This window comes from Fukomys damarensis, unplaced genomic scaffold, assembly GCF_012274545.1.
Source record: "Fukomys damarensis isolate Sample0158 unplaced genomic scaffold, DMR_v1.0_HiC HiC_scaffold_27, whole genome shotgun sequence".
Classification (NCBI taxonomy): Eukaryota; Metazoa; Chordata; class Mammalia; order Rodentia; family Bathyergidae; genus Fukomys; species Fukomys damarensis.
The window spans coordinates 22,510,757-22,531,327 of record NW_022900939.1 but is presented as its reverse complement, the minus strand read 5'-3'; the positions used below and the strand labels follow the sequence as shown (position 1 = coordinate 22,531,327).

The following is a 20,571-nucleotide window of genomic DNA, read 5'->3' as shown; positions in this document are numbered from 1 at the left end:
AAAAAACCCCTTTTTTTTTTTTTTTTTTTTTTGTATAGGAAATTGATCCCAGACTCTTTAAACTGAACTACATCCCCAGCCCTATTTTAGTCTTTTAAAATTGCTGAGGGGGCCGGGGATTTAGCTCAGTGGTTCGGTGGCCTGCCTCGCAAGCGCAAGGACCGGAGTTCGATCCCTGGTACCACAAAAAAAAAAAAAGAAAAGAAAAGAATAGTAAAATTGCTGAGTTGCTTAGGGTGGGCTCAAGCTTGTGATCCTTTTGCCTCAGCCTCCCAGGTTACTGGGATTATACCTTGACATTCAAAGCCTCAGGTGCTTTATTTGTAAGGTGTCAGCATAGAAGCCCAGTTAGCACAAAACACAATCAGAGATTGTGTTGCAGACACCTATGATCTCAGCACTGGAGAAGCTGAGGCAGGAGAATTGCAAGTTCTAGGCCAGCTTGCGCTACATAGCAAGCTCAAAGTCAGCCTAAGCTACACAGAGACCCTGTCTCAAAAAAAATAAATAAATAAAATTCACCAGCTGCTCCTCAGACAAAGGTCTACTATCTAGAATATATAGAGAACTTTTAAAAAATCAGACCCTTTTTTTTTTTGGTACTGGGGATCAAACTCGCGATCTTATGTTCACCTCACCCCACAAAGAATGGCTCTGTTATCATGAAATCAACCAATAATAAACGCTGGTGGGGCTGGGGAAAGAGGAAACCTGCTCCATTGCTGGTGGGAGTGTAGACTGGTGCAACCACCATAGAAATCAGTAGAGATACCTCAAAAAACTAGGATTGGAAGTTCCATTTGACCCAGCTATTCCCCAGCTGGGTGTCTTCCCCAAAGAATTAAAAAAAATCATACCATAGTGATATATGTGCACCCATGTTCATAGCAGCACAATTTATAATAGCTAAAACTTGGAAGCAGCGCAATTGCCCATCAACTGGAGACTGCATAAAGAAAATGTGATTTTTAAATGGAGTACTACTCAGCCATAAAAATGAGAAATTAGAGACATATATAGCTAAGTGAATGCACAGTGAGGTGATACTCTTTAAGTGAACTAAATAGGACACACATGTAAATACTGAATAGTTTCTCTGGTGTGAGAAACTGAAAGTGTAAATAAGGATCAAAATGTATAATAGATAATGTGAAATAGGAAGAAAAGGGACAAAGGGAAGGGGAAATGGGAGGGGTAGGGGAAAAGAAAGGGAATGGAATTAATAGAAAATGAAAAAGTGGAAACAAAGTCTTTGTAGATAGGGAGGGATGGAGGGGTTGAAGGAAGGGTAGGGGAATGGGGGAAAAAATAAGAACCAAGATGGAGGGCTGGGTATTTAGCTTAGTGGTTCCACTGCCTGCCTTGCAAGTGCAAGGACCGAGTTCGATCCCTGGTACCAAAAAAAAAAGGACCAAGATAGATTATTAAAGGTGCAGATTTCCAATGATGAATGTCATTGTATTGTATACCTTAAATGTACCAATAAAATTAATTTTTTTAAATGTCAATGGAAATTGGGCATGGTGGCACATGCCCGTAATCCCAGCACTCAGGAATCTGAGGCAAGATGATTGTGAGTTCAAGGCCAGCCTGGGCTACCTAGCAAGTTCAAGCTTGGTTTGGGTTATATAGCAAAAACAAAACAAAAAGTCAATAGAGGATCAGTCTATATAATATGATGGCCTAAGGCACCTATTCAGGAAAAAACTACATCTGTGGAGGGTAGAACTTCTGAGTTTGAATCTTGACTCCCCTCATTCCACTGACTGATCTTGGGCAGGTTCCCAGGCCTTTACTTCTTCATCTACAACCCATGTAAAAAGTACATGCCTCAAGGCCATGTGGAGATGCCATAATATCATGCTGGTCAGACTGTGGTGGGGTGTTTGCTGTGCTCATTGATTTTTCTGCTGCATGGGACCTGCAGTAAGTATGAACTGCTGTTGCTTTAGTAATAATTCCTTGGAGCCATTTTGGGCTTGGACTCCTAAAATTGATAGACTGTAGATGTCTTTTACATGAGCACTTCAAATTCTGTTTCTCTTAGCCAGACCTTAGACTTGCATTTTGCTTCTCTGCTAGGATTTCTATTTTGAAGGCCCCCATATGTCTTGACGTGGGTGTGGAATTGTGGAATCTTTCGGTAAAAAGAAGCTTTGGGAACAACAGAATAAGATTGTGCCCTTACATAGAGAACTTCCTGGTGGATCAGGGAAAACATGCAATCATACATATTTAGGGACTGTATACCTATTGCCTCACTTTGATGGCCTCTTGTCCCTGTTGCTGAACATCAGAAATTTTCTTTCTTTTCTTTCCCCTAGTGCAGGGGTATCAAACCCCTGGGCCTTGTGCATACTAAGCCAGTGCTGTACCACTAAGCTACATCTCCGGCTCTGTTTATGTATTTTTTTTTTTTCCTTTTTCTTTTTTCAGTATCAGGAATTGAACTCAGGACCTTACACTTGCCAGGCAGGCACACACTGCCCTATGTATTTTTCTTAATCTTAGTTTGTTGTTGTTGTTGTTGTTGTTGTTGTTGTTGTTGTTGTTGTTGTTTTCCAAATTATCAGAGGATTCATTTTATCACTGGAACTAGAAGGAATTTCTACTGATACAAATTATTGTAGTTGTTGAATTTTCTGAACACTGGAACAGTAAGCACAACAGCATAATTTGGTTCTCCTAACTGATAACAGTAGGCCCCAACAGTGCTTCAGGAGGCTGCCTGTGATGTAGACTTTCAGCCAAGGTCATCTGCGGCTAGAAGTTGCTATTTCCATAGCACTGTCAATAAAGGTGTTAAAGACTAATGTTTCTCTCTCCTCTCTCTTTTTCTCTTCCTCTCCTTCTGTCTTTTTCTCTCCCTCTCCGTCTCCTTCTCTTTTTTCTCTCCCTTTCCTTCCCTTCTCTCTCTCTCCCTCCCCCCCTCTTGTATCCACACTGCTTAGTAGCTACCATTGCCCATGGGCACATGCTACAGACTACCAGGAGGCACCTCCAGTGCCACACAGGCAGATATAATGGGGGTGCTGTCAGAGCTCCAGAGTCCTGGGTGAGAAAAGCCCTTCAAATTTATAGAAACAGAAGCTAGAAGAAGCTGTGTTTGTTATAATTTTTATTTGTCACTTATACCTTACTAAGGCTGAGGATATAGCTTAGTGGCACTTGCTCCTGCCTGGCAAGTGCAAGGTCCTGAGTTCATTTCCTGGTACCAAAACAAAACAAGGCTTGTGGAAGGGCAGTTCTTATCAAATATTGCCACTTTGCTATGGAAAAAATGCTGTGGATGTCACAGAGCTTGACGACAAGAATGTTCTTTATAACCACCCAGTGGGACTCCTTTATCACCCCATTTCATGCTAAGATCCAAAAATGAATGGGATCATCACTCCTAGGCTTGAGCAGGGGTTTTCTGGGATTCTAAACTCAGTTATTAATGTCGATCAGTCAGACAGTGTGTGAATGAACCAGCAGTGCAATCCTGAGGCAACCTATTCTACATGGCTGTGAGCCACCGCACAAGTCCTGGGCCACCAAGTGTGGCTCAAGTTTGTTGGATTCATCTTGGAGATGGCTTTGGGCAGTAGTTCTCCACTGGGGATGCTTTTATCTCCCAGGGAACATTTTCCAATAATTGGAGGCATTTTTGATTGTCATTGGTGTGGAGGACGGCTACTGGCAGCTAATGAGTAGAGGCTACTAAACATCTCACAGTGCGCAGGACAGCTGCCCCTGCAGAGAACGAACCAGCCCCACTGTAATTGGGCCAAGGTAGAGAATCCAGATTTAGAGCAGGAAACAGGACTTCCCCACTGAGATGCCTTTGTGGTCCTTGTTCATTACATTGCCCCTGACCACCTCTCCCAGAACTTACTAACCTGATGCTCCCAGTTTTATATAATTTACTCAGAGAAGAGACTTTAAGAAATTGGGATAGCCTTTATATTTTCTGACCCCCTCTTTCCCTGAAATAAAAGAGATTCACTGAGGCCAATGCCTTTCTGACATCCAAGACCCTCAGCCCACACACACATCATGACATTGGTTTCTGCACACCTAGAAGAAGTATTAAAAAATGTGGTTATGTATCTATAAAGTAAACTTTTATATAGTACTGGGGATTGAACCCAAGGTCTTGCACATGCTAGACAAGACTCTACCACTGAGCTATACCACTAGCCAAAAATAAACTTTTAATATTTATAAGAAATGCTAATAAAATTTGGGGACAATTGGAGTTTTTTTCATTTTGGTTTTTTTTTTTTTTTTGTACCAGGAATCAAACTCAGGGCCTCATGCTTGCCACACAGGCAGTGCACTGCTGAGCTACATCCCTGCCCCAACAGTTGGAGAATTAATTTACACCAAAGTGGCTTCACACTGGACATCTTTTTGCTTGGTATATTATATTGTAGGGTTTTCTGTTTTTGTTTTGTTTTGATTTTTTTGAGACAGGGTCTCACTATGTAGTTGAGACTGAACTGGAACCCACTATGTAGCCCAGGTTGGTCTCAAACTCACAGTGATCCTCCTGCCTCAGCCTCCTGAGTGCTGGGATTATAGGCGTGTGCCACCATGTCCGGCCTTTTTGTATAGTTTTTTGGATGTTCCTACCAGGCAGAAAGCATTTGGTTACCATGGATGTCTTCAGTCTCAAAATTAAAGACCTGAGTTTGGACAACCAGAGGCACCCATATGTCCCTTTCAGGCAAGAATGTTCACTGAGTCTGAGGCCAAAGATTATGTGTATGCCACAGTAAAGCCGTCTAACTTTATGCCTTTATTCCTTACTGACATCTGGTGGGAGTCAAAATCTCGGTTCCACGTCTCTCTGCGACACTGATTTAATGATTTTTTTTTTAAATGACTCCTCTGTTCTCATAAAAATATACCTCTTAGTAAGATGAAAACTAAAGATTTTATGAGGTTAAAAATTAAGTAAAAGTATTTTAAGATTCTTAAGGACCTAGTAAAACAAGTTAGTGATGGCTATTTGAATCAGAGATAACTAATAGTTAAAATTTTTGCAGATGGAATTGGCCGCACTGGAAAAAGTCAAATCTACTTGGATTAAAAATCAAGATGACAGTTTGACTGAAACAGACACTCTGGTATGTATGGTTCAGTTTTCCGTTGCATCCATTTCAGATAAACTTTCAAAATAAAGGTAAAAACACCCTCAGGACTATGCTGGAAATTTGGCCTAAATCTGTGGGCTTATACATATCCTGTGTTCTCTTTCTCCTTAATTCTTATCCATAGAATAGTACCTACCCTATAGACCAGGTTATTCCCCAAATTAATAACCCAGAAATGTTCCCATTCTACCCTGTTATTAAAGCTAATCAAATGCTGGCTTAGATAATTTCCCACTGGCATTGTTTACTTCTGAAAGTTGATGACCAGTGTTTTCCCTGAGAAGCCATCTCCTCCCGCTGGGATGTTGCTGTCAGTGGCCAAGCAGCCCACAACACTGAACCTCTGTGTGGTGCCAGTCAGCTCCTTCCTGCCAAAGCCCTGGTGAAGTGGAGTTAAATTCCTGGGATGCCCGCTTGAATCGAACAGTGCATCGCATACATGTGTACTGTGTACCTGCTGATGCTGAGCACAGATGCAAAGGTGGCTGAGCAGTGGCCGCTGCCCCCTTGGCCCCCTATCCAGAGGAAGCCATCTTTGCACACCTGGGGCCCAGGGAGGTACAAGGGGGTACAGACAGGGAGAGGTTGCCTGAGCTGACCTCTTAGGATACCGTGTAGGGACAGGAGACTGGGCACTGGATGGGAGGGAGCAGGGGACTTTATAGAAAGCCATCTGGGCATGTGTTGTGTATGAGCCTCATGGCAAGACCTTCTGGTGTTTGAACAGAATCCAAGAAAAAGTTATTTCAAGCTTTCCTTTCCTATAGTAAATAATATCACATTGCACATCTTGTGTATGTTTAAAACAGTAGGCTTGATTCAAGATTAATTTAAAATGTACTATACCAACCTATACTTATAGCTCATCAGTAGTCTGAATAACCCAACTCCCACTATTGCTTCATTGCAGTCTATACTGCATGTGACACTACTGTATAAGACTCACTTTGTCAGCTTACAAAAGAATCTGGCTTAGAAACAAAATCGGACTTACATAAAATTCTCCCAGAATGATGGAACTTATTTTTTTTCTTTTTTAACCAGGGATCGAACTTAGGACCTTGCGCTTGCAAAGGATGTGGTGGAACCACTAAGCTAAATCCCTGGCCCTTGGAATTTATTCATAAGCTGAGGATTTACTGTAAAGTGATCTTTTCAAATGAAATTACAATTACATCATTTCCTGATTAAAACTCCCCAATGATTGACTAAATCTTAGTTTTAAGGAAAGAAAGCAAGGCACCAAAAGTATATGCCATGGGATCCCATTTATGAAATTCACAAATTGGTAAAATTAATCTATAATGGCAGAGGTGAAGATACTTGTTACCTATGGGAGTGGGAAAAGGAATGTGGGACCCTTCAGGTGTACTGGAATGTTCATCTTGGTCTTGTTAGTGATCACTGACACTGTACTTTTATAAAAATTAAAGTTCAGAGGGTATTGCTCAGTGGTTGCCTAGCATATGTGAGCTTCTAGGTTCCATTCTCAGCCCAAGGTAGGGGGATCAGCAGGTTAGAAGCTAGCTTTGAGTGTATAGTGACACCCTGTCTCAAAAATCAAGTCCATATTTTACATTTGAGCACTTTACTTCATGGAAGTTATTTCTAGTAAACATTTTTAAAATATAAAGGTTGGGCAGGGCCAGGGATTTAGCTCAGTGGCACCGCACCTGCCTTGCAAGTACATGGTCCTGAGTTCAATCTCCAGTACCCCCAAAAAAGAAGTTGGGCAGAGCAGAAAAATGAACAGATACATGGCACATGTGGGGAGCAGAGTCAAGGGAAGGCCTTAAGGAAATGGTGGTTCCAGGGAACCTTCAGGGGATTAACTTAGAAAGATGGACTGGAACCAGGTTAGGAAAGACTTCAAAGTCCCACTGAAGCAATATGGAGCTCTTTGTGCTACTTGTATAGTTTCCTGATATGACCTTTTGCTTTAGGAAGACAGCCTGGAGTGAGCAGGCAGAACAATGTAAGGAGGGAGAGGTGAGGCTCATGAAGACTGTTGAAAGTGATCTAGGAAAGGCAAAAGCCTGAACTCAGAAGATGGGGTGGGGCGGAAGAGAGCAAACATAGCCTTCCATAGTGTGGTGATGGGCCCTGGCAGGGCTCTGTGAAGGCTCCCCATGGTCACTGAGTGGAAAATAATCTCTGCTTCCCTTTCTCCATGGCAGGAAATCACTGACCAGGATATGTTTGGAGATGTGAGCACAAGTCTGATTGTGCCTGAAAAAGTCAAAACTCCCATGAAGACCAGCAAAACAGATCTGCAGGGCTCTGCCTCCCCCAGGTACACCAGACTGGTAGGAAGATACCCTACTTAGCACCTGCTCCAGGCTCACACGGCCTTGGGGTTGGAAGGTCAGTTTAATCCCTTCTCTCCCTGCCTGGTCAGCAAAGTGGAAGGGACTCACACACCCCGGCAAAAGAGGAGCACACCCCTGAAAGAGCGGCAGCTCTCCAAGCCCCTGAGTGAGAGGACCAACAGCTCCGACAGTGAACGCTCACCTGACCTGGGCCACAGCACACAGGTACATGTGAGTGCCCTGGCAAGACCAAGGCCCTCTGAGATTGTCTGAATTTCAATCTCTAGTCATCCTTGGACAGCTAAGTGGAGAGGAAAGGAGGAATACTTGACATGTTGTACATAAAAAGTCCAATGAGGGCCAGGGAATTAGCTCAGTGGCACTGCACCTACCTCGCAAGCACAAGGTCCTAAGTTCAGTCCCCAGTACCAAAAAAAAAGTCCAGGGAAAGATTCAAATTAGAGAACTTCACTGCTAGTGTGGAACTGGACTTTGTGTTCACTGGCAGAGAGCAGAGTTTGGAGCAGAAATGCTGCCTTGGCCCCTCTGCCATGGACTGCGAGGATCATTCCATCCTACTCTTAGGGCCCTTCCAAGTCTAAGAGCAAGCAGGTTAGAGAAGTGAGAAGAAACAGGATCTCGAGGAGCATGTTCTCTATGTGAAGCAGTGGCATCAGAGCATGGGGAGGAATCCCCTCAGCCGGCATACCTCGAGCTATGGCTGTCTTCCTAGCATTAAGCAGCCAATCTGTTTGTTCCCCCACACATGTCGTAGAGGGTTTATGTCAGCATGGCGTCCTGAGTTTGACATTATTACATAGCTGCAAATGAACCTGAGACTGGAATAGCACAGTACCTGGGGTGAGGTATTGTCCTTCTGGTTAATCACTGTTCCTGAAATACCTTTGTGCCTACTGCCGCTCTCATTATTTCTCTCCCCGCTGCCCTCATTGTTGTTCTCCCAGTGCCTGCTTACTGCTCTCACTCCTCCACTCCTGCCATCCTCCACTGTGTCTCTAGCCTTGCAGTCCTGCCACAGGACTACTGTGGTGTCATACCTGACTTGGCAGTGTGTGTCCAAGAACTCTGCTTGTTCCTCCCCCTCCATTTGGTCTGGCCAGTGGGAGACTGTCCCTTCACAGATCGCTAGTGTCTACGCTCTCTGAATGTCCCTGTGCTGGGAATTCTCCCATACCTGCCACCAGCCGTCCCTCCCTGACAGTGCCTAACACAGTTGTCCTTACAGATTCCAAGAAAGGTGGTGTATGACCAGCTGAATCAGATCCTTGTGTCTGATGCAGCCCTCCCAGAAAATGTCATCCTGGTGAACACCACTGACTGGCAGGGCCAGGTAAAGTATAGAGGAGACCCCAGTGGGGGTCAGTCTGTACTCAGGGTGTGCTACCCAAAACAGAATATGAAGTCAGACAGTGACCCCATCTCTCAGACCTCATCCTCCAGAACCCACCCAGAGCTCTAGGCTCTAATTCTGCCTCTACCTTTGCCCAACCCATGTGTTATGTAGTGGTTTGTCTGTTATGTATCTCAGCTTCCTCATCTATAAAAAGAGAAAAACCAGCATTTCTTGTGGCCAGCTTCCCAGTGCACTGTGTGTACCAGGTAGCATGTACAGTGGAGGTACTTAGAGGAGCACTGAGTGCTGCTGGGTGTGATGATGCACACTTGTAATCCCAGCACTTGGGAAGCTGAGGCAGGAGGATTGCTGAGAGTTCCAATCCAGACTAGGCTATATAGGGAATTTAAGGCCAGGCTGAACTACATAGGGAGAACCTGTCTCAAAAGAAAGACAGAAAGAAGTAAAAAGGAAAAGAAGCATTGAGTGCTGTCCCATGCTAAGGCTGTGCCTAGCTTCCATGAAAGCTGTTCGGCAGGAGCAGAGCAGTCAGCACTACTCCCTCACCACTGTCTATTCTGTGAGACAAGGTGCCAGAGATGTCTGGAGTGTAAGCTACATCTGATGCCCTCCAAGGTCTCCCTCGCTCCCACAGTCAGAGTATCTCCCTCAGGGCTACCACATCCTATCCTTAAGGACAGCCAAGAACTGTAACCACCTTTGGCCAAAACCACAGAGGACAGGGCTCCTAAGCTTGGCCAGGGCTTTGCCTACCTTCTTAGTGCCTGTAAAGAGATGTGAAGCCTCACCTGTGTCCCTGCCCCTTTGCTTCCCACCAGTATGTGGCGGAGCTGCTCCAGGACCAGCGGAAGCCTGTTGTGTGCACCTGTTCCACTGTGGAGGTTCAGGCCGTGCTATCTGCTCTGCTCACCCGGATTCAGCGCTAGTAAGGGCTCCAGCTTACCCTCTCCTGCCTTTTTGGAGTACCCTCTGCCTCGTTCTCCCACCCTGACTTCCAAGAAGCAGCAGGGCCTCCTCCTCTTGTCAGATCAAGAAGCTGCAGTTCAGGGTATATAGTTAGAGACAGAACACCAGGCCTGCTAGAATACCAGCTCTGAGCCCATCTACCTACCCAGATACCTGCAGCATCTTGACTTGCCTCATCTTTTTCCTAAGCCCGTGATGAAGAAGAGAGAATTCCATCCTGTAGCTATAATGTGCTGCTTGACAGTTGGGAATCGGTGCTTTCCCTCTCCAGAGCCTTCTTAGGAAGGTGTTGGAGTCCTCTCCCACGTGACATAATGAAAGGATTCTAGATGTCTAAACCAGACCCTCCACAGGCAGCACTGCCAGCTCATTCCTATTAGCCTCCACTCCTGTTTTCTTCATGGGCAACCATTTGCCCTCTTGAATGGTGCCGTGGTTTCTTGCATCTCTGTATTGCTTTGTTCATCAGTTTGCCTTTCTGATATGGCTTGCTGAGATGCTGTGAAGTCAGAGGTTGGGGCTGCCCTAAGCAGGATCCTAGTAAGCCCCAAGTGTAGTGTATGAAGATCCTCTTTCTCCCCAGCTGCAACTGCAACTCCTCTATGCCAAGACCAGTCAAAGTGGCAGCTGTGGGAGGCCAGAGTTACCTGAGTTCCATCCTCCGGTTCTTTGTCAAGTCCTTGGCCAACAAGACCTCTGATTGGCTGGGCTACATGCGCTTCCTCATCATTCCCCTCGGTAAATTCATAAAGTTGGGTAGTATTCAGGAGGGTGTGTCAGATGCCTGCTTCTCCAGGCAAATCCAGCTCCTGCCTCAGGATGGGGGGTGGTCCTAGGATGAGACTGTCTGGAAGACCAAAGGCCAGGACAATGGTTGGGGACAACTGCTCCCACTGTCCCATTCACTAACCCATCCCCCTTCTCTGGCTTTCTGTCTTCCAGGTTCTCACCCTGTGGCCAAATACCTGGGCTCAGTCGACAGTAGATATAGCAGTACCTTCCTTGACTCTGGCTGGAGAGACCTATTCAGTCGCTCGGAGCCTCCAGTGTCAGGTAATGGTCCTGGTGAAGAAGCCTCCATCCAGAAAGAGGCACTTAGTTCAGGAAAGCTAGCTCAGCTAAAGGAGGGCGGGAGTGTAGGATCACACCTCTTCTCCCTGTGGCACTCACCTTCCTGATCCAGGGCCTGTTCACTTTCCCTGTGGGTGTTTATAAAGTGTTATCCCAACCTGTATAGCCTTTCCCTTTGGGACACTCTTCCTCCCGCTGTCAGCTCTGCTCCTATTCATCTAGAAGTAAGAGCCCTGCCCTGCCAGAAGAGGGGGTCAGCTGTCCTGTAGAGATGAAATGTAAGAAACTGAGTGTTCTTGAGCATCCTTTGGTTCATGGTTCCTCCAGTTCACAACTGAGGGACTCTCAGAGGTCTTTCTCCACCTCAGCTCCACAGGCCACTGCCTGGGTCTCTGGAAGGGCTCTCTCCTAGAGGTTGCAGGTTTCCCTGCTGAGCTGAGCAGGTATTCCTCTCCTGACTTTTCTGCAGAGCAACTGGATGTGGTGGGCCGTGTGATGCAGTATGTCAGTGGGGCATCTGCAACACACCAGCTGCCTGTGGCCGAAGCCATGTTGACCTGCCGGCATAAGTTGTAAGTCTGCCTCTGGAGGGTTTCTGAAAAACAGGTCAGGTGAGTTAGGGAAATCTTGAGTTCTTCCATTTTCCACATTTTTCTCCACACCCCATTTCCTGTCATTGGAACCCGAAAAGATACATGTTTCTTTTCCCCCTTTCCATCTAGACACTCCCTTACTCCCTTCTTGGCCCTCAGCCTCCTCACCTGTATGAGCTGGAGTTACCCTCAGTACCCAGGAAGCCTGTCCAGATGATAATTATAAGAAGCATGCTCTCCTGCCACCTTGAGATGTGACAGGAAGTTGTAACAGTGCTCTGGACTCCTCTGAGCCATGGTGAAACATGGACAGACTATTTCCCCATTGTTCTGCTCAATAAAACCTGATAACCGCAAAGCTCTCCTGTCTCCCAACAGCCCTGATGAAGACTCCTATCAGAAGTTCATTCCCTTCATTGGCGTGAGTACTGACACCCCTCTTCATGTCTCCACCCTTCTGTCCTTCCTGCCTTCTCTAATACACACAAAAAATAAGATTCATCTAGAAGAATTGTTCTTTGAAGAAAGCTCCTGCCCATAGGGGCAATCTGGCAATGTCTGGAGACATTTCTGGTTATCACAGCTAGGCTGTGATACTCCTAACATCTAGTGGATAGAGGTCAGGGATGCTACTGGACACCCTGCAGTGTACATGATGCCTCACACTGGAAAACGAGTCCTCAAAGGTCACTAGTATTAAGGTGGAGAAGCCTTGGACCCAGACACATATTAGGCTATGCCTTTTAGGATCCTCCTTTCCTGAATTATTAACTATCCCACGGACTTGTCACTGGCGTGTCCTGTTTATTGCACCAGGCCTTGAACTTGGAGCTTGTGGACCTCTGGAATGATGCCAGAGAGTGGCTTCTAGGGAAGAGGAAGTGGCCTCAGAAATAGTAAATCATGATATTCTGGGGAGAGGTTTGAAAATATTTTTTTTGTTTTTCGGTGCTGGGGCTCAAACTCAGGGCCTCACATATGCTAGGCAAATACTCTACCACTGAGCTACATCCCCAGCTCTTTTATTTTGAGACAGGGTCTCACTAAGTTGCCTAGCCTGGCCTTGAACTTTCAATCCTGCCTCAGTCTCCCTAATAGATGGGATTACAGACATGTATCACCATGCCTGAGAAGAATCAGATATTTGCCTTCAGGGTTAGATCCCACTGAAAGTAAGGGGCACTTCCCATCTGCTTAGTCAAGGAAAAGTCTCTATGGGGAACTTTTTTTTTCCCCCGGTACCAAGGAGAATCAAAATTAGGATGTTGCACTTGCTGGGCAGGCAAGTGGCACCGCTGAGCTAAATCCCCAGCCCTCTATTAGTAAATCTTGAAATAAAGAAAAAAATCTCTTGGATATCTTTGGTGTCAGGGACACCAACCTTTGATCTATTCACTTGGCAGCAGCTGGACCTAAGGCACAGATAACCTAGACAGCTGCCCAGAGAAGACTGAGCATCCCCCAGAGAACCAAAAATTTGCACGCCCACTTAACAAGACATTCTGTAATTCTCTTGTAAGAGCTTGTATCTCTTTCTGTAATCTCCTTGAAGATCCCTCATAGCTTTTAGAGGGGGAGAGGCAGTAAGAGGTGGGGCAGCTTAGCTATCCACTATCCTTGATTGCTAAACATCCAAACTATGGGTGACCTGAGTAGTCTTAGCTGGGGAAATGAGCACCCCTCCTCGGGCCTCGCCTGGTTTCCTATCTGGCAATGCAGTCTCTGCCTGCTTAGTCTTGTATCAGCTTCTACAGCCACATCACAGGCCCCAGGACCTTCGCCATTGCCTAGGCTGGTAGCTTTTGTTTTGTTTTTGCTTTATTTTGTGGTATGGGAGATTGAACCCATGTGCTTATGCATGGTAGGTAAATGCTCTACTACTGAATTACATCCCGGCATATACACACACACCCCTTTTTTTATTTTGAGACAAATCTTGCTAAGTTGCCAAGGCGGGCCTTGAACTTGAGATATTCTGGACTCAGCCTCCCAAGAAGCTGGAAATAGAGACATGTACCTCTGAGCCCAGCTCTACACTGGCTTTTTGACTCATGCCTTCATGAAAGTGGGGGGTGCTGCTCCCTCTGATCTCATAGTCAAGCAAGAAATGAAAAACTTTTAAATGCCTTAAGGGGTACAGCTCAGTGCTAGTGCATTTTCGTAATATGTGTAAGGCTCTGGGGTTTGAGCCTCAGCAAACAGGGTCGCACTATGTAATTGAGACTGACCTGGAACTCACTATGTAGCCCAGGCTGGTCTCGAACTCACAGCGATCCTCCTGCCTCAGCCTCCTGAGTGCTGGGATTACAAGCAAAATTTTTTTAAAGCTAAAGGAGCTAGTGGCCTCACTAATGGGACAGTGAGGGCAGAGGGCAGCTGCATCCAGGAAGCCCAGAGTACTGATTTACTCCTCTGGTCTGAATGGCATCAGTGCTCTAGGCAGCCTGCAGGTGATCACCTAATGGTTTCTGCTCTAGCAGCCCCAAGCCCAGCAGCTCCTCTGCCCAGGGCTGACCCATGCACCTGGGCACGAGACCTACCTGCCATTCCAACCACAGGGGACTTAGACCAAGTCTATTTCTAGCTGCATTTTTTTTTCTGGCTACTGAAGAGCTCCTTTATTGTTTCTAGAATTCTCTATGGGGAATATGAAATTCCTGAGGTGTCTATCACGGATATTTCTGATTCCAGGAAGGCAGAAAGGGAAAGGCTTATGTCAGCAGCACCTTCAGCCACTCATTCAGGATTTACTTGACTGCACTGAGCGTGGCCACCCATAAAACACACGATTGTGACAGATGGATTCTGCTTCCTAGCCCCCCAGCCACAAGATCACAGGAGAGATGAGATCAGGACGCTGACATGGTTCCTGCCTTCAAGGTGGGCTTTGCCCTTATCCCCAGAGAAGAACCACCAACTGTCATAGGCCCACCTTATTCTTCAGACTGGGCTTTTTTTTTTTTTTTTTTTTTTTTTTTTTTTTTTTTTTTTTTTTTTTTTTTTTTTTTTTTTTTTTTGGTGCTGATCATGGAACCCAGGGCCTCATGCAGGTCAGGCATGTACTCTCTACCACTGAGCTGCACCCTAGCCCCTGGACTAGGGTTTTTTATTTCCCTGTCTGTTAACCCCTTGTCTTCTCCAGATACATGAAGATTCTAAGAGCCTTCAATAAAATGTCATGTGGTAAGCCAGGTGTAATGATCCATGACTGTAATCCCAGCACTCAGGAAGTTGAGGCAGGAAGTTCAAGGCCAGCTTTGGCTACAAAGAGAGTTCAAGGCCAGCCTGAACTACATAATGAGACCCTGTCTCAAAAAAAAGAAATGTCATATGGTAAAGGTTGTGTTGCTGGCCATCTGTTTCCAGTTGGATCTGCTCACCTTCTTGATAGAGGACCTAACTTGTCTTTCCTTCCTGCAGGTGGTGAAGGTAGGCCTGGTTGAAGACTCACCTTCCACTACAGGTGCGCCAGGTTCCTTTGCTTCTCCACAGTGAGGGTGGTACCTTCTGGTTTTTCCCTGGACCAACTGGCTGAAGGCTTTGCTGTGCTGGGGAGTAACTTGAGTAGGAAGACGTGGGCCTCACCCTGGGTGTGTGGGGAGGAGAAAGAGAAGCTTGGGGCCCCGCAGGAAAGAACCTGGCTCCCTGCCACCAACAGACCAAGGATGACTGCCTCTGGCCAACTGTGTTTGTTCTCCTGACAGGCGATGGGGACGATTCACCTGTGGTCAGCCTTACCGTGCCCTCTACATCACCACCCTCCAGTTCTGGCCTAAGCCGAGATGCCACAGCCACCCCACCCTCCTCCCCGTCCATGAGCAGTACCCTTGCCATCATGGGGTAAGGCTCTTGTCCATATCTGTCCATCCTGCCATGTCCACCCAGCAGGGTCCAGCAACCTGACTCACTTTCCTGGCACAGCATACTGGCCTTAAAAAGTCACACTGGGTGAGAATGCAGAGGCTGGTCACCAGGAAGCCAAATCACTGAACAGTGGAAGTGGGAGGACACTTGCTGCCCATTGGCCTCAAAGAGATGCAGGTCGAATGGGACAGTGTGGGCAAGAGGGCCCCCTAGGCTGTTCAGTGCTGTGCTCATCTGGCTGTAGGTCTTCTGGGACTGCAGTGGGAACCTTCTGTCCACTCCAGTGTGCATGCAGGCTGCACCTATACAGCAGAGAGCAGACCTCTGCCCCTGAGATTGCAAGGAGTTATGGCAGGGGTGGCGGGGTCCTTAGGATCGTAGGTATCTAAAGTTTAGATGGAGGGGCAGGAAGCTGCTTTTGCACCAGGCCTGGGGTAAGGGAAGGACTCCAGACAGAAAAGAGGAGCCCATGGTCAGGAACAGAGGACAGCATCTTTTGTCACTTTCTTCTACCTTTGCCTCTTTCCTTTCCATGTAGCACCAGTGGCTTTTCCAGAGCACCAATGACTGTTATATCTCCGGAAGAAAACCTGCCCTGGAATTATCCTTGCAGTTTGTGTCCCTCACTCTTCCTTCCTCTTCACATTGTTGACCTACATGGTCTTCTCCTGATTGGTCTGGAACAGGGAGTGTAGGAACACAGCCATGGTTCCAGGCTTCTAATAACCTGTTTCTGTTGGCTCTCCCATGTGAAAAATTTCTGTCTACCCTGTATTTGTATGGCCCTGGGACCAATCCCTATCTCGACCTCCTTCCCTATCCAATTTAGGCTTTTTTTTTTTTTAATGGAACCTCGGAAACAAGGCAGAAAGAAAAAGTCAGATGACTTTCATAGCCTTTGTACCTATTATGTCTGACGCCTCCTTTCAAGAAAACATCAGCCCTTTTCCCCCTGTTAGTTAAAATTATCACACCTAAAAGTGCCATACATAAGTGAAAGCTCAGGTCAGGTCCCTCAGCTCCCAAGGCTGCTTTGGAGCTGTGGGGTGGTGCTTCTGCCCCTATCTGTTGCCCCTCCTGCCTGCTGCCTCATGTGGCCCTGGCTTTGTTCACTGGGTGTGTGTTGGTATGCACATGTGTGCATGTGTATGTGTGTGCACTTTTTCCAAAAGCTTCCTTCTCTGCCTCTCACTGTATGACATTTTTGTTTGGTTCTCTTACTATGACTTGGGTCTTTATCCCCTCCTAGCTTTGTTCTCAGAGCAGCCTGATTCTCCAGCCCCACATGGGCTGATCCTATGTAACTGGAGGGAACTGGAGCCACTCAGCTGCCTTCTTCCCCTCTTCCTGCTCCCTAGGCTAACAAGTCCCCTGCTGGCCTCCTACCTGGTCCATGTAGTTGGATACCAAGGGCAAAGCTGACCTCTTGTTTCTGTCCCCCTTCTCTAGGAGCCCCAATAGTCCATATGGGGATGTGATTGGCCTCCAGGTCGACTACTGGCTAGGCCACCCTGGGGAGCGGAGGAGGGAAGGCGACAAGAGGGACGCCAGCTCAAAAAATACCCTCAAGAGCGTCTTCCGCTCAGTGCAGGTTTCTCGCCTGCCCCATGGTGGGGAAGCCCAGCTTTCTGGCACCATGGCAATGACTGTAGTCACCAAAGAGAAGAACAAGAAAGGTAAGTGCCATCTGAGTCCAAAGGAGACCAAGGATCACCAGACTTCCCCTGCCATCTCTCAGGGCCTGACACAGAATCTGCTTCTGGATGCAGCACATGTACTAATTCATAGGCCTCATGATCAGCCCAGGGCCCAGCTAGACCATTGCCTGAAGGGCAAGACCATTGCTTTTTTTGTGTTTTTTAATGAATTTTATTGGTACATTTTAGGTATAAAATATACTGACATTCATCATTTGGAAATTTGTACCTTTACATAATATATCTTGGTTCTTATTTTTTTCCTCCATTCCTTTGCCCTCCCTTCAATCCCTCCATCCCTCCCTGTTTACAAAGACTTTTGTAATGAAGGAAATTCAGAACCCAGCTGCTGAGCAAGCAATACCTTAGGGGCAAGGCAGTCGCTGCTAGAGAAGGAGCCTTTCTGACTGCTGCCCTCAGGAATAGACTGTCAATCAGGGAATCTGTCTCTGTGCCTCGGTCTCAAGGCCACCATGACTAGAGCAGAGTGTTCATATCCAGCACCAGAGACTGCTCCAGAGAGGTTTCATGAGCAGAAGGACTTAGCTGTCTTTAGAATTAGGGGGAATACAGGGCTGGGGATTTAGCTCAATGGTTCCGCTGCCTGCCTCACAAGCGCAAGGACCCGAGTTCAGTCCCTGGTACCAAAAAAAAAAGAATTAGGGGAATACAGTTCTTCTGGACAATTGGGTGGCTTATAGTAATGGAGGAAGAGTAGAGGGTGGCCCTGGGTCTTGGCTTGGGGAGAGTGAGGCAGGGATCCTCACATCCAGGCTGCTGCTTATACAGCTTTCAACCATTCTAGCCAGCTGGAAGCTGCAGCCCGGAAAACACCTGAACAGCTGTGTGATCCTGTACCCTGCTCCTGCAGGTACTCATAGAACAGCTGTGCTGCTTCCTGAGCAAGCCTTCCATTTGCAGAGTCCCCTAGGGGCTCGGGCAGGGGCTGTGCCAGGCCCACAGCCAAAACCCATGGACTGCAGTACAGGGACTTGCTGGAGAACCATCAGCTCAGCAGCGCCCTCCCTGCCCTTGCCTCCTTCCTGGAGTAGGAGTCTGCAAGGAGCACTCTCACATCCACGGGGCAGGGTTAGTGCATACCTCCCCACCCCAGCATTTCTTCCTCAGACTTGGCTCAGCTCATCCCAGCCAGGGAAGCAGGCCCTGCCTGGAGATGCTTGGAACATTCTAGCTGGGAGAGACTTCAGAGATCATCTGGCCCCAGGTCCTCACTATGTAGATTTAGAGAGGCTGAGGAAGAAGCTCAAAATCTTTCCCCAGGTTATGTAAGAACTTGCCAACCCTGACCCAGGCCAAAGCTAAAAAGCACAGGGGAGAAGGGCAGGCTTTTTACAAATTGCTCCCCACCTCAAGAAGGTGTGACAGACAAGGGTGGTTCCTTCTGACTTTGTAGTTCCCACTATCTTCCTGAGCAAGAAACCCCGGGAAAAGGAGGTGGATTCCAAGAGCCAGGTCATCGAGGGCATCAGCCGCCTCATCTGCTCCGCCAAGCAGCAGCAGACCATGTTGAGAGGTGTGGTGACAGTGATGGTGAATGCAGGAGGGGCGTGGTGCTCCCCATGGGGAGTGGGGAGATGGCTTCAGCTGCCCCATCACCTCTTCTTTCCCTGTTGCTCCCAGTGTCCATCGATGGTGTTGAGTGGAGTGACATCAAATTCTTTCAGCTGGCAGCCCAGTGGCCCACACATGTCAAGCACTTTCCAGTGGGACTCTTCAGCGGCAGCAAGACCACCTGAGGCCCTGCCTCTCAGCCACTCTCCCTCTTGGCACTGCCACCCAGCCTCACCGCCTGCGGGCAGGGGGAGGCCAGCAGGTCCGGCCCAGTACCCATTTCTGGCACTGGAGCCTGCCTCTTACATGCCCAGTCCTGAAGGACACTGCCACTGGGGACGCTGCCCTCCCCACCCCACTGCCTAGTCCTGTTATCCTTCCTCCTCCCTCTCCTTCATTCTCCTCCCTCCTGCCTCAGGCCCAGAGCAGGTTGTCTGCCTTCTGATGTCCATAGTCCCTGGAACTGAGTCCTCCAGGGCTTCCTTAATCTAGCCGTCCACCTCCTTCCCCTTGTGGTACCAGTTCTTTTTCTAGAAATAGGAAACCAGGAATCTTGGTCCACAGAGGGAGTGCCAGCCCTCCCCAGCCCCACCCTGATGACTGGACTCATTTTCTGAGGCCCTGTTGCCACGTGCCACTCACCCTGTCCATAGTCGGCAGAAGCAGGCCCTCTTCCCACACCTGGAGTGGTCTCGGCCTGCTCTGCAGCTTCCCAGTGGAGGCTAAGAGGGCACCCAGCTGACAAAGTGTGTTTTTGGAATGGTGGGGCCTTCCTATTCTCCCCCGTGCATGACTTCCTGTCATCCCAGGTCCCTACAGATGTCATGAGTCCTGAGTGTTTCTTTGGTTCTTTGCACGGTATCCTTTGGTTGTTCATGTGACTCTCCCTGTGCACAGGTCCTGTCCTTCCTCCCCTCTTGGTAATGTTCCTCTGTCTCCCAGTCTCCCATCAGCACAGCTCTGCCTAGCCTGGAGAGGTGGGAGGCAGATCCCCAGCACATCTGTGACCTCCTGCCACTAGCCATGTGTCTCCCTATGTTCTTTGTCTCCCCTTTCCTGCTGCCCCCTTAGCACCCACAGCTCTCTGTGGATGGATTAGCTCCTCCCAGCCTCCTGATCAGCAACAGTATCCTTGAAAGGGGCTGAGGACTTAGGACGGTGCAGAGCTGGCCCACCTCCATACTGGCTTCTCCAGAGCTTCTCCCTCACCCTCTCACTGCTCCCTGGAAGCTGTGGCACAGAACTTTAGTTTGAAAGTATTCTTCCCATTCTCCATGCCTTCCAAGACCCTCCAGCCCTTCCCCACAGCTGTCCCTACTGTCCAGGGCATCTCCTGGGCCCAAGAGTGGAGGCAGGTGGGAGGGAGGATGGATGTGTTGAATTTTTCATTCAATAAACTGGTGATTTCTTACCAACTTCCTGGGCTTCTGCAGCTTTCACTGTGTTACCAGAATTGTCTGCCACGTCTCCATTCAGAATCAAGTAGGAATGTGGGTGGAAAAGTGAAATCCTATTTTCTCTATTATGGAAACAGAGACATGAAGATTATACTTGCCCTTTATGTGGTAGGCAGAGGTCAAAAACAGGAATGATGTTCCCACATCAAAATCCCATTTTTTGCCAGGTGTGGTGGCACACGCCTGCAATCCCTGTACTCGGGAGGCTGAGGCAGGAGGATCTCTGTGAGTTCAAGACCAGCCTGGGCTACATAGTGAGTTCCAGGTCAGTCTCAACTACATAGTGAGGCCCTGTCTCAAAAAACAAACAAAAAAATCCCATTTTTCAGCTGGGTATAGTGGCACATGTCTGTAATCCCAGCACTTGGGAGTGTGAGACAGGAGGATTGCCAGAGGTTTAAGGCCAGCCTGGGCTACATAGTTGAAATCATCCTGAACTACGTAGACCTTGTGTCAAAAAAAAAAAAGAATCCCATTTTTCTCTAGGACCTACCATCCCCAAACATGCCTCCCAGGACAGAGGCAA

At 47.6% G+C, this 20,571-nt stretch overlaps 1 protein-coding gene across 1 annotated transcript in view; it reads left to right on the top strand.

Annotated features, from left to right (window-relative positions):
* Nucleotides 1-20,003, top strand: part of Pacs1 (phosphofurin acidic cluster sorting protein 1) — a 62,177-nt gene extending 42,174 nt beyond the window's left edge. The window contains exons 10-23 of the mRNA XM_033756858.1: nt 5,034-5,114; nt 7,319-7,434; nt 7,540-7,675; nt 8,697-8,801; nt 9,644-9,750; nt 10,375-10,529; nt 10,734-10,844; nt 11,332-11,434; nt 11,834-11,876; nt 14,876-14,918; nt 15,160-15,295; nt 16,769-16,995; nt 18,431-18,550; nt 18,658-20,003. Coding sequence (XP_033612749.1) covers nt 5,034-5,114; nt 7,319-7,434; nt 7,540-7,675; nt 8,697-8,801; nt 9,644-9,750; nt 10,375-10,529; nt 10,734-10,844; nt 11,332-11,434; nt 11,834-11,876; nt 14,876-14,918; nt 15,160-15,295; nt 16,769-16,995; nt 18,431-18,550; nt 18,658-18,773 — 1,599 coding nt within the window. The 3' untranslated portion in view covers nt 18,774-20,003. The remainder of the gene's footprint in view (nt 1-5,033; nt 5,115-7,318; nt 7,435-7,539; nt 7,676-8,696; nt 8,802-9,643; nt 9,751-10,374; nt 10,530-10,733; nt 10,845-11,331; nt 11,435-11,833; nt 11,877-14,875; nt 14,919-15,159; nt 15,296-16,768; nt 16,996-18,430; nt 18,551-18,657) is intronic.
* The last annotated feature ends 568 nt before the right edge of the window (nt 20,004-20,571 follow it).